The sequence below is a fragment of the Nicotiana tabacum genome, chromosome 3 (genome assembly GCF_000715075.1).
Source record: "Nicotiana tabacum cultivar K326 chromosome 3, ASM71507v2, whole genome shotgun sequence".
In the NCBI taxonomy this organism is placed as follows: domain Eukaryota; kingdom Viridiplantae; phylum Streptophyta; class Magnoliopsida; order Solanales; family Solanaceae; genus Nicotiana; species Nicotiana tabacum.
In genome coordinates, this window is record NC_134082.1 from 98594751 (window position 1) to 98607496 (window position 12746).

The 12746-nt window shown below is 36.5% G+C and overlaps 1 protein-coding gene across 1 annotated transcript; it reads right to left on the reverse strand.

Moving 5' to 3' along the window:
• Positions 1-228: 228 nt before the first annotated feature.
• Positions 229-561, reverse strand: LOC142176738 (uncharacterized). Its single transcript, XM_075244975.1, has one exon. It carries the CDS (start codon positions 559-561, stop codon positions 229-231), a length of 333 nt encoding a protein of 110 aa, XP_075101076.1.
• Positions 562-12746: the final 12185 nt, after the last annotated feature.

A 12746-nucleotide genomic window follows, 5' to 3' on the forward strand; every position in this document is an offset into this window, starting at 1 on the left:
ACTTTTCTAAGAACCTGGTAAAACACTAAGTATTTTCTGGACCAGCTTGTTTCTTGGGATGACTTCACTAAGGGAGTGAAGCTCATTGATAATGGAGGTGAAACATGTGTGCATATCTTGAATAGACTCATCCTCCTTCATCTTAAAAAGCTCATACTCAGTAGTAAGCATATCAATTTTGGACTGCTTAACCTGAGTAGTTCCCTCATGGCAAGTTTGAAGAGCTTCCTAAATCTCCTTAGCAGACTGACAAGCTGAAAAGCGATTGTACTCATCTGGTCCGATGCTACAAACAAGAATCTTCTTTGCCCTAAAATTCTTCTCAATAGCTTTTCTATCAGCATCGTTGTACTCTTTTCTTGTTTTTGGGACTATAACTGTTCCCTCACCAATAGTTTTCATGGGAACAAAAGGTCCATCACATATTACATCCCACAGCTCTGAGTCCTCAGCCATAATGGAATCATGCATTCTTGTTTTCCACCAACCATAGTATTGACCGTTGAAATTTGGTGGTCTGTACGTTGATTGTCCTTCCTTGTGATTTGGTGGAGTAGCCATGTAGATCCTTTCTAGGTGTTAACCTTTTAGAAAGAACCTGCTCTGATACCAATTGTTAGAAACTTAGCGTCCACCAGACTGTATAGAGAGCCGGGTTCTCTATGAGTTTCCTTTGAAAATATTCATGAACCAAACTGTATAGCGATCTGGTCCTATATCAGTTTGGTACAGTGCTAACTACTGAACAAGTATGTAAATGATACACAGGATAAGTTCCCACTGTATAGAGAACCAGATTCTCTATAAGTTCCCACTATAAGCAACAGACTGTAAAACTAGCCAGTACCGGGAATAAGGTTCTCTAATTGTTCCCACAGTAGCTTGGCAGAAAGTAAATAACACAAAGGGTTTTTACGTGGAAAAATCCCAACTCACGGGGACAAAAACCACGACCTACACTTGTAGGCTTTCAACTTCACTAACTTGTAAACCCCTATTACAAGCCACTTTGTAATGACTCTATTACAAAGAATTTAACTAACTTGTGGTACTCTTACCACAAGTCACTTTGTGACTCCCTAGTTACAAAGACTTTAACTAACTTATGATGCTCTCACCACAAGCCACTTTGTCACTCTCTAGTGATAAAGACTTTAATCACTCTAACTTGTAATAACACTTATTACAAGCCACTTTGTAACTCTCTAGTTACAAAGACTTTACAACTCGACTAACTCTAGTCACGACACAAACTTAGAGGGTTTGTGATTTTGGGTTTCCTAAAAACAGTTTCTAAGAAAGCAAGATAGGAGTTACAATGAAAAACAAATAACAAAGACTCAACAAACCTAAGGACTTAAGATATCTTCGATCTTGGATCAGATCCTTGAGGTTGCAACAACTTTGTTCTTGAGAGAGGTTGTTCTTGCACTTGAGAGAGAATTTTTGTTTCTGATTTTGCAAGTCTTGGAACCTGAATCTTGTGCCTTTCATGAAGTTTATACTACAAAAGACATCCTTAGTGATGTCCAATCTCAATGGGAAGTGACTGCTGCACTGTCTGCTGCACTATTGCAGGCAGTCACTTTCTGCAGTTGCTTTCCAGCTTTACTGTTGACTTGTACTTCTATCAAGGGAACACAAAGGTATCAGGTCCCTAATATAGTTCCTGTGAATCTGAAGGCACACTGCCCAGATTATCTTGAGTCGATTAACTTGAATGATTGTACCAAGCATGCTTCATGTTCTTTATCTGGTTCTATCATGAAGTAAGTTGTTTTACCTTCCTTTATGGTATTTATATGTGTGTGACATCGCTTACAATGATGTAAGCAAGGTAGGTAAAAAGCCGTCCATAGAAAGTTGATTGCTGCTCTGTTCCTGTGTAGTAGCGTGTGCATGCAGAAACTTTCCTGCTGGAGAGTTGACTTCATACAGTCTTCTCGGGAACTGGTAGAGACCTATTTCCCCATCTGTTCCATCCTCTCTGAATAGTTGAGTTATATCCCACGCGGGATCCCAACCTAGAACTTTGTGATCTCAGCGTCTTGTACATGTGTAACAGGTTCCGTATCTGGTTTTGGATGATAAGTTTGTTAGATCATCAAAACATAAAGTAAAGTTCATATGCCCAAGGTACTTGTAACCTATCAGTACCCATTGTGATATGAGATATAGCCCGATGGGCTGGTGTTGTTCCATGTTATTGCCTGAAGGGCTGATTCTATTGACATTGTGCCCGAGGGGCGGATTTTATGTGTTTATCTTTTCTAGCTGCTTTTCATTTACTTGTTTAACTATTGAAAAAGGTGTTTTAAAGAAGTTTATTCTGAACCAAGGTGTTTTGTAAGATTTCGCTATTTTATTGCGCTTATTTGGTTTTACTCTACTTCTTTATAGCATGTTGTTGTGTTTTTACGCGATTTAAGTTTTCATTTATTATTGTTACTCACTAATTTGGAGTAATCACTTTACTCCCTGCACCCTGTGTGCAGATTCAGGAGCTTCTGGTCCCGCCATTGAGGGTTGATTACTCAGCAGGCTATTCAGAGTCCACTAGGTAGCTGCTCGGCGTTCGCAGCCCAGTGTTTCTCCCTCCTATTTTATTTCCCTTGTCCTAGTTATGTAATAGATTGTGTAAACTCTTTCAGACTTGTAGACTTACGATAGATGCTCATGACTAGTGACACCCCGATGTCGGGTTGTGTTTGGTTTTTCGTAGTTGATATATTTCACTCTATTATGGGATTTATCATTATTACTGACTTAATTATACATTATTATCTGTTAAATTAACTGGAAGTTTGTGTCGGCTGGCCTTGTCTTCACGAGAGGTGCCATCACAACCGGGTCTGGGTTTAGGGTCGTGACAAGAAAGTTTCATTCATACACGCCATATGAGTAACCATAGGATTACAACCCAAAAATGAATACTACTATTGTCTATAGAATCTCTATGACACGGAATGACATAGCCAACCAAGGCATAGCCCGGCGACTCAAAAGAATAATAATAAATAAAGTCCTCCATGGGTATGAGGGTGGAGTCTCACCAAAAGTGTCAACAGAAAATGTAGAGCTGCCCTATCCACACGGTCCAAAATGCATAGGTCTAGTCCCTGAAGACATAAATGGAAATATGGCCGAAATGCCTAAGCTCCACATGCCTAGTACTAATCATGAACCGTTCCCCAACAAAAATATAGGACAAGACTTAAGAAGATACAAGATATGCAATAACAATTGATATAAGAAAGAAGTCTTCATATCAATTGACAATTTAGAAAATGAAATATAATAATATGGTAAAAACATATTTCAAAGCCTTCGTTTAGCAGTAATCTTTACAAATCATATTAGATTTTTCATTTACCGGGAGCACTATACCATCACCGACATAGAAGAAAGTCAACTAGGTTATGTACCTAGCGGCAAGTATTATATACCCTACTTGCTCGGATCGTCTCATTGTTGTGCCACACGAATCGACTCAGCCGTGCTAATAAAGTAGCACAATAGTACCCCCTAATGGGAAGTACTCTGCCATAGTTCCCAACCGTAAGGTGGGTTCTACGCCTACACCGGCACATTTAGTTTCATGACCTAATGAGGAAAAGTATCCAAGGTCAATCTCAGTGAACTTAAGTAACTCCCGAAACCTTTACATTTATCAACGACAATATTTATAGCCAAATCAACTATTTGAGAATAGTTAAATCCAAGATATTTCACAACTCATATATTTCCGTTTCAAAAAAATTTACTACAAGTACTATTCCTCATCTATTTAGTTTTAAAATTGAATACATTTCAAGAAAATAATATTCATAACACACAAATCTTTTATGATACAAAAAATGGTACAATCTTAACTCGCTCGTCCCCATAAGTTAGGACTTACATTTTGAAACTCAATTTAATCGTGTTTCGATATGAGTTTGGAGAAAAGTTTCGAAGGTAATAAGTTTCAACGTACCTCAAATTGCTTCCAAGCTTACCCCAAATGATCCAATAATGCCGACGAGTCACAATCTATATATACGAACTCACATAACTTATTAACGCGTCACAACAATACCAACTAACCCAACTAAGTGTTTAACACTTTAAGTCCAATTTTATAAGTTTAGCAAAAATCCCTATATCATCGTTTGAAGGTAAACCCTATCCAAATCCTTCATTAAACATATTATGAGATGTAGACGTTCCAGTAGAATCTCAAAATAATATCGTTCAAACAAGACTCAACACTATTTATCATCCCTACCAACCAACACTTCCAGGGTTTCATGAATAGATGTTTAAATACAAATATATCTTCATAAACATACTCTACTACATTCTTGGAGTATACTATATAAGTTTGGAGTGAATAGATTACCTCTTTGTCAAATCCTAGAAAATTCAAGATTTGAGTTCTTAAAGTGTTCTTGAGATTTTCTTCAAAGATCTATGAATTTCATGATGTTGGAGGGTTAAGAGATGAAATAAATGGACCAAATCTATCAAAAGAGGGAATTTAATTCTTACCTTGAAGATGCATTAATGATATGAAAATCCTTTCTCTCTCTAAGCTTCCCAAGACAATGCCCAAATTAAAATACCAATCTCCCCTCGTAATTACCTTTAAAAGGCCCCAGAACTCGGATGCCGCATGGGACGCATCGCATGCTTCATAGCGTGCGTCCCAGTCCCTTCAGTTGTGCGGATGCCAAGGTTGGCGCTATGGCTGGAGTTCACTGCCAACATTGTGGCAGCAGAAAACTTTTGGACGCGATGCATCAAGGGTAGCGTCCATCACTGAAGCGCCTCTTTGATCATAAACTTTGTTCATTCCATTTTCCAACTTAACATGTTTGCTTTTGTGTTTCCTAATTAATTCCATTGTTCCCTTGTTCCAATTTTATTAATGCCAACTTTTGCCAAACTTCTCTTTCCATCTTATTCCAAATATAATTGCCCCACATTTATTCTTGAAGATTAATATTTTCCAAGCATTTATCCATTATACAAAAAATTATATCTAAGTGTTAATGATAATGTCCTAAATTTCCCTTAATCCAACATTAAACCTTTGATAGAATAATTATCCCCAAGTGTTCCAATGACATATTCTATTCAAGAAATCTCACTTAACTCGGGTTAAACTGAATCACATTCTTAAGCTCGAAATTAGTAGGAATTAATTAAAAAGAATTTACGGGGAGGCTTTACATTCTCCTTCACTTAGAAAAATTTGTGCTCGAATATAAATACTTGGTTGTGTTAAAGTTCGAAAGTGTAATCTCCAAGTCTTTCCTTACTCCTTAACTCTTTAAGACTTCGAAATTCGACTAACTCTCCATATTTTTAAAAATTTCGGCAGAGTTTCCTTCGTTAATAGGCTTATCCCAAAATTTTCAACCTGGCAGCGAGCCATAAGTGTACAATATAAAAGGCCCTACATTGCTCTACTCATCATAACTACATAAATAAATGCCTTCATGGCCTTATATATCTCCAACTACCATTACATAGCCTCTCCCGGCATCACAACAATAAAATTTATTACCATAAGACAAGTCTAACAACCATGTACAATGTGAACCAATCAATCACCTGTCCCATGGAAGTAAATTATGATAACTCTAAACTCAAAATTTCAAAAAGTAGTCATACCTTAAGTCGCGAACAAGTGTGTATATCGGATTTTTATATCTTCTTCGGCCTCCCAAGTAGCCTCCTCGGTGTCATTATTATGCCATAACACTTTAACTGAAGCTATGTCCTTAGTCCTCAACCTATGGACTTGCCTATCAAGAATCTCAACCGGTTCCTCGTCATAAGTTAAACTGTCATTTATTTCTATTACCTCCGGTGAGATGATGTGAGCAGGATTGGGCACATACCCCCGTAGCATCGATACATGAAAAACAGGATGAACCAAAGTCATCGATGCAGGTAACTTCAGCTTTTAAGCTACTTCACCAATCCTTTTCAAGATTCGATATGGACCTATAATTCTAGGACTTGGCTTTCCCTTCTTCCGAATACTCATAACACCCTTCATTGGAAATATCATTAAGAACACTTGATCATTGTAGACATGTAATTTTTGACCTCCCCGAGATTTTACACATTTTAGCGTTTAAATATTTAGTTTAGATCTAATATCACTATTTTAACTAGTTTTGACTCTTTTACTTTATTTTATCACAAAAATAAAAATTACAAAAATATTTTCTTTTATTTAGCTAATTGATATTTTTTGTTAGTTACTTTTAGTTTATCTACCTTTCATAAAATTAAAAAAATACAAAAATAGTATTGATATGTTATTTTTTCAAAAAGATAAGAAGAAAAATTTTGGACTAATTTTGTTTTGTTTTTATGTGAGAAGACCATTATTTTGAGCTTGACTTGGCCCAAAAGAGGCCCAAATTCGGATAGCTCAAGACCCATAACCCATATGACCCATCTACCCTCTAAATTCTAGCCACTTATCCAATCTAATCCTAGGGCTACCATTAACTCCCCACCCTAAAATAAAACCCCAATTTAAAAAGCCCTAGAAGGACCACAATTCACTAACCCTCTTCTAACCTAAAGAATCAACCACCTCAAACCTCAGAGAAGGTCAGCCGCCGGACCTCCACTCCAAAATCCCACCTCCTTCTCCAATTTCAGCGGCCACCCAAATCTAGCGACCCCTCTGCCGCCAGCAACTCTGCCTAAACCCCTTAAACCATCCGCCACCCTCCTCTCCAAGACCAAAAACAGCTACACGCCACCAGCCAGCCGCTGACCTCACCTGAAAGAAAAGGAAAACGAAAAACAGGGGAGGGGTAAGTCACATACGGACAGAGGGTGGGGGAAGAGACAAACAAAAGAGGGAAACGAGAAAAGTGACAAAAACAGACATGGAGCATTTCCATGATCTCCAAGCAAATTCAAATTCATGATCTTCTTCACAATAAAGTTTTGTTGAGATTTCTGGATTTGGTTTCAAACTCCCAAGTCGGATGTTTCAGTTAGTTTACAATCTCGAAATTTGGGGATCCGTCCGAAGTTGCTGATCATAGAGGTTGTCCCGTCGAAGGTTCCGGCCGACGGTTTGATTTGCCACGTTTTAATATGTTTGGTTGATTTTGTGAAGAAATTTTCAGCAACTTCAAAAGGTCTGCTCTCGTCTTCTAATAATTGATATTTCACTAATTGAGTGTAGAACTTGCTTATTATTAATTCTCTATTGAGTTTCGTGCTAGATTAAAAATGTGAAAAATGCTTCTGCTTGTTTGCTTTAGTTCTAACATAAGATGAAGAGTGTTAATTTACAGCAATGCATTTGAATTCAAGTGTTAAGATGCTATTCATAAAATAAAGAGCATTAGTTAGAGTATATTGGAAATAAATGATGTAAAACATTGATGCAAAATTTTAGAGTAACAAGGTGGGTCGTGGCGTTAGAATTTGGAAAAATGAGAATCTCATTAGTTGAAATTAATTGAAATCTAAGATTTAGTCATAGTTTATGCATAGAATTGGGCTTAATACGAAGTTTAATTATATTTTATTTGTTTGGACCGCTAGTAACATGTTTAGGCCGATAGCATTTGGATAGGCAAGCCTTAGGACGATTAGTTTAATTTATAATATTTGAACGTAATGTGAGAGGTTGTCCCTTAGATAAATTCATCCGGGGTATGCCCCGTGAACTTTGTAAATATTTTAACCCAGGGAATGCCCTGAAGTAAATATAAATGGAGATCATGGCATCATTAGTGGAGGCATAATATAGGCTAGTAGGACTTATTTTATTTTGTTTTATTTTCTTTTGTTAGGAAGGGACGACCTCGAACCTTTTGGATGTTTATTTTCCTTTGTGTGTTTTTACTTCAATTTGAACATTCTAAAAAGTCAACTTGATCATGTATGCAACCGTACTAGTTACGGAACTCAGGGAATGCTTAACATCTTCTTCCCGAGTCAAATGAACCCTTTATCTAGAATCTCTGGTGCAAACTAGTTTAAGAGTCAAACGCGTTTTGAAAGGAAAATGTTATTTTAAAAAAAATGGTGACCTGACACACCGAAACCAAATGTCAGGTGGCGACTCTGAAAATCCTTCGAAACATAATCTTTTTGTCACTTTAAAAATTGAAAACCCTTTTGAGCTTCAACAATCACTTTTTATATTTTAAAGGGGCTAGTGAGTGAAAAAAGGGATGTGACAACTCTTGAGAGGTTTGTCCCTTAGATAAAATCATCTAGGGAATGCCCAGTGAACTTTGTAAATATTATAGCCCGGGGAATGCCCCGAAGTAAATGTAAATGGAGGTCGTGGCATCACCAGTGGAGGCATAGTATAAATTAGCAGGACTTATTTTATTTTGTTGTATTTTCTTTTATTAGGAAGGGACGACCTCGAACCTTTTGGATGTTTATTTTCCTTTGTGTGTTTTTACTTCAATTCGAACATTCTAAAAGTCAACTTGATCATGTATGCAACCGAACTATTTACGGGACTCGGGGAATGCCTAACACCTTCTCCCAGAGTCAAATAAATCCCCTTATCTAGAATCTTTGGTAAAACTAGTTTAAGAGTCAAATACGTTTTGAAGGGAAATTGTTATTTTAGAAAAACGGTGACCTGGCGCACCGAAACTAAATGTCAGGTGACGACTCTGAAAATCCTTCGAAACACAATGTTTTTGTCACTTTCAAAATTGAAAACCCTTTTGAGCGTCAAAAATTACTTTTTATATTTTAAAGGGGCTAGTGAGTGAAAAAAGAGATGTGACAGCTTTGGCGACTCTACTGGGGACTTGCAGGTTCGGGCTGATACTTGATCTTGTTGGCTTTTGGGATATTCGATTGAGGTGTTTGTTTTCTTTATTTGCTTTGTTTATCTAGTTTCTTTGTCGTATTTCCTGTTTTGTTGGTTATTTTTTTATCGCTTTTTCTTATGTGTTTACCGCGTTGTAACTGTCATCATTTGCATAACCATAGGTCTTCTTTCTGCAACAAGTCTCGGAGTACGTATCGCGTACACGAACTATTTGTTGAGTCACCCTTATTTTAGGAGGGGGGCCTTCAGATGTATAGAGCGGGTGGAAAGCTTGAGCAGCCACCATCGACCATACGCTCCCCCGAATTTCCTTGTCTAGTGAACCCCAAACTTAGGTCAGCCTTTAGGTCATTTTATTTGCATCATGTCATTTAGTCCTAGTAAGGTTCAGTCCCAAGCACTATGTCCCGTGGTAGAGGTTTATCCACATTATGTCAAAACGGGCCAATGGCCCAAAAAGGCATTTGATCATCCCTGTATGCTACATGTTGCATTCTTTTGGGGTAAATAGGTCATTTGGCGGACCAATGAGGAAAAAAGAGGGTGATGTACAAAATGAAGCAAGTAGAACCCACTCACATTTTTCTTTCACAGTTTTCACAAAAAATCAAAAAAAAAAAAGAGCAAAAGAAAATCTAGAAAGATTTTACATATTTCATTATTTTCCAAAAAAGACAAAAAAATATGTTTTCTCCAAATCAGTGTTTTTTTTAATTCTTTCCCATATCCAATCCTCCCGAACTACGGATACCTGGTTCTCGTCTTTCGAGACAAAATACGTAGGCAGCCCATATGGGGTCCGGTCTTCCTAGTAAGTCTTAGGTTCTTCGCTTCGGGGGGTCTTTGCCAAATCTTGCATGTCTAGCCATGTTTGACCATATTGATCATTTTGCAAAATAGGACTATTTTCTCAAAGTAGTTTTTTATCCCATGTCTTAGAACCCTAAGTCCACAACAAGGTGTCCTCTCAATTTTAAGGTCCATTCCTGTTGAATCTGCATATCTAGTCACTTTTGGCCACATCTGCCATTCTTGCAAAATGGGGTTATTTTTGCAAAAGTTGTTCAATGACCCATGTCTTAGGATCTTGAGTCCACAAATAGGTGTCATATTACTTTAAGGTCCTTCCTTTTTGATTTTGCATCTTTAGCAACTTCTGGACATATTGGTCGTTTTTACAAAATGGGTCATTTCTGCAAATTAATTTTGGGCCATGATTATTGGGAATTTGAATCCATATAAGCCTTAGTGAGGTATTTTCTTGTCTTCGAGGTCACCTTTGTTGAGTTTGCGCTAATAGCCACTCTTGGCCGCATAGGTCATTTGCAAAGATAGCCTCAGTGCCTTGCATGACTCAATAGGAATATTATCTGTTGATACCCAATTTTTCCCTCATATATTTTAAAATCCATATATACTTTCAAAATAGTGCATGAGCATCAATCATTATTTTTCCATAATTTTCTGTAATTTTAAAAGGATTTTAATTAATTTATTATAGCATTTTATTATCCAAATAATTACTAATTGCATCACAAACGGTTTTATGATAAATTTTATTGCTTAATTTTATAATTTTTATTTATACTAAGTTTTAATTATTTAATGAATAATCATATATACATGTTGGTTATAATTGCAATAACTTTGCAATAATAGCCCCATGTGTGCATAATTACCTTATTTCATAAGAAAATAACCATTTGTATTTTTATAATATTAAGTAATTATTTTAAATCATTTTCATACATAAAATATATTTTTATCATTTAATTAACTATTTTTACAAATTATTTTATCAATTAATTGGGTATTTAACAAATAGCCTCTTTAATTTTGTTAAGTTTTTGGACCTAGCCCAAAACTGCCCTAGCCCACTTAAATATAACCCATAACCCAATCTCCAAATAACCCTCCCCAACCCGGATGGAATCCTGGTCGTTGATCTCAGAAGATCAACGGTCCAAGATTCATTTCCTTTTTTATTAATCAAACGACTCCCCAAAACCTACCCATTTCTAAAACACCGCTGCCCCTAAATCCCTACCTCCTCTCTTATCTCTCAACCTCTTCTTAACCCTATCCCGCCATCACTTGAACCCCCTTCAATCCATGGGGTTTCTCTTCGATCTTAGGCCATATCCTGCCTCTTATCTCTATTGGTTGTTCGATTTCTTTGTTGTTTGATGGAATCTCAAGGGGATTCGAACAGATTTGGTTCAAATACCTCAATATTCTAATGAATCCGTCTATATTCATCATTTGTTTGTGAGTATTGTCACTTTTATGTTTTCATGGCTTCAAATCTTCGGTCTAAAACTTGATTTTTACACATTCATTTATTTTTGTACAAACCTAACTATTTCTGTTGAATAGGTCCATATCTCTTTAGATCTGTGTTTGGGGTTTATTTAACCATTTTCCTTTAAGGTTTCTTCATTTTTACCGCTATTATCTACCGATTTTACCTTTTCCTTAAGGACTAGGGTTTCATCTTTAAAGTTTCTGCAAATGTTTTAAAACATTTAAAGGTTCAACCAGGGCCTTTCTTCTTTACTGCTCCACTATTGTCCTTGCTTGATGGTTCATCTCTGTGTTTCAATATGCTTAAAGTTTTCCGTTATTCGATTATTTGTCTCACTGTTCTTGCCTGTTCACTTTGGCCCGATTAAATAAATTGGTTAATTGATTTATCTGCCTAATTAGGGTTTGAAATTATATTTTCTTTTAAATTGATATCATTCTGAGATTTTTATTTATTCTTCCCTTATATGTGACTTATAATTGGTACTGCCTTCCTTAATTATGGTACTAGCCTGATTTCTTGGTTTTGATTTTGTTCTGACAGACCTATAAACGGCCCCTGACTTATTTCTTACCTTATTAAACTTTAATATCGCCTGTTAATTGATTCTCCCTAATCTAAGTGATATTTTCCGAATTCTGTCATATTAATTGATTGGGTTTAGCCTTAATTAACTGTTTGAATGATTTGCATACCTTATTTGTGAGCTTTTAAGTTTCTTTGCCTTATTTGTTCTACTCTGCTGAATGCTATATAAATCTCACCATTCTAATTTTTTTAAAGCCACGCCCAGACTCAGACACCTATACTTACAAGCACACAGTGGTATACACTTACACACTTACAGTTCTTTGATTTATTGCACTGTCTAGCCAGCTGAAAGCCAAGGCTAGACCCTTGGATTTCATTTGTCTTCACCTTCATGTTTGCTATATCCTTAAACGGTATGCCTCCATTTATGTTATCATGTCTCTTCTATATGCTATGTAGTTAGACTTCAACATGATTCTGTTTTCCCTACGTCTTCCTGTTTACTGCTCTCTTAACTAGTATGCCTCAATTTCTGTTACCATGCTCTATTCTACATGCTATGTAGTCAGTTCACAATAGACATCAACATGTCTCTGCTTCATGTTTGTTTCTCTCTTAACTAACATGCTTTAATTCCTATTAACCTCTCTTGTTATGTGTGCTAGTAAGGATAGTTTACCTTAACATGTTTCTGCTTGATCCATGATTTCTGTGTACTTCTTTCTAGACTGGTATGCTTTAATTTCCTACTATCCTTCTCTATGTGTTTGTTTAGTTGGTTATCTTAACTTCAGCATGCTTCTGTCCAATATATGTCTACATGTTCCCACCTAGTGGTAATTAGTGAACCAAATCAACTTCAATCATATGAAACCTTGTTGATTCAGTTGTATGCCTCTATTCATAACATGTTTAGATACTGTATGTATGGTCAGTTTTGTTTGTACTTCAAGTACCCCTGCTTCTTTGTGATTGCTTTAGTTGACACAGTATCTACACCAATCTGTCTGAATTCTACTTGTCTAGGTAGAATTCTACTTCTGTTTGCTCTTGAAGAAAAACTGTTTTCTAAAAACAATCCCC

Excerpts from the sequence above, each read along its gene's own strand:
- LOC142176738 (XM_075244975.1), bottom strand. The coding sequence starts at position 561 with ATGGCTACTCCACCAAATCACAAGGAAGGACAATCAACGTACAGACCA.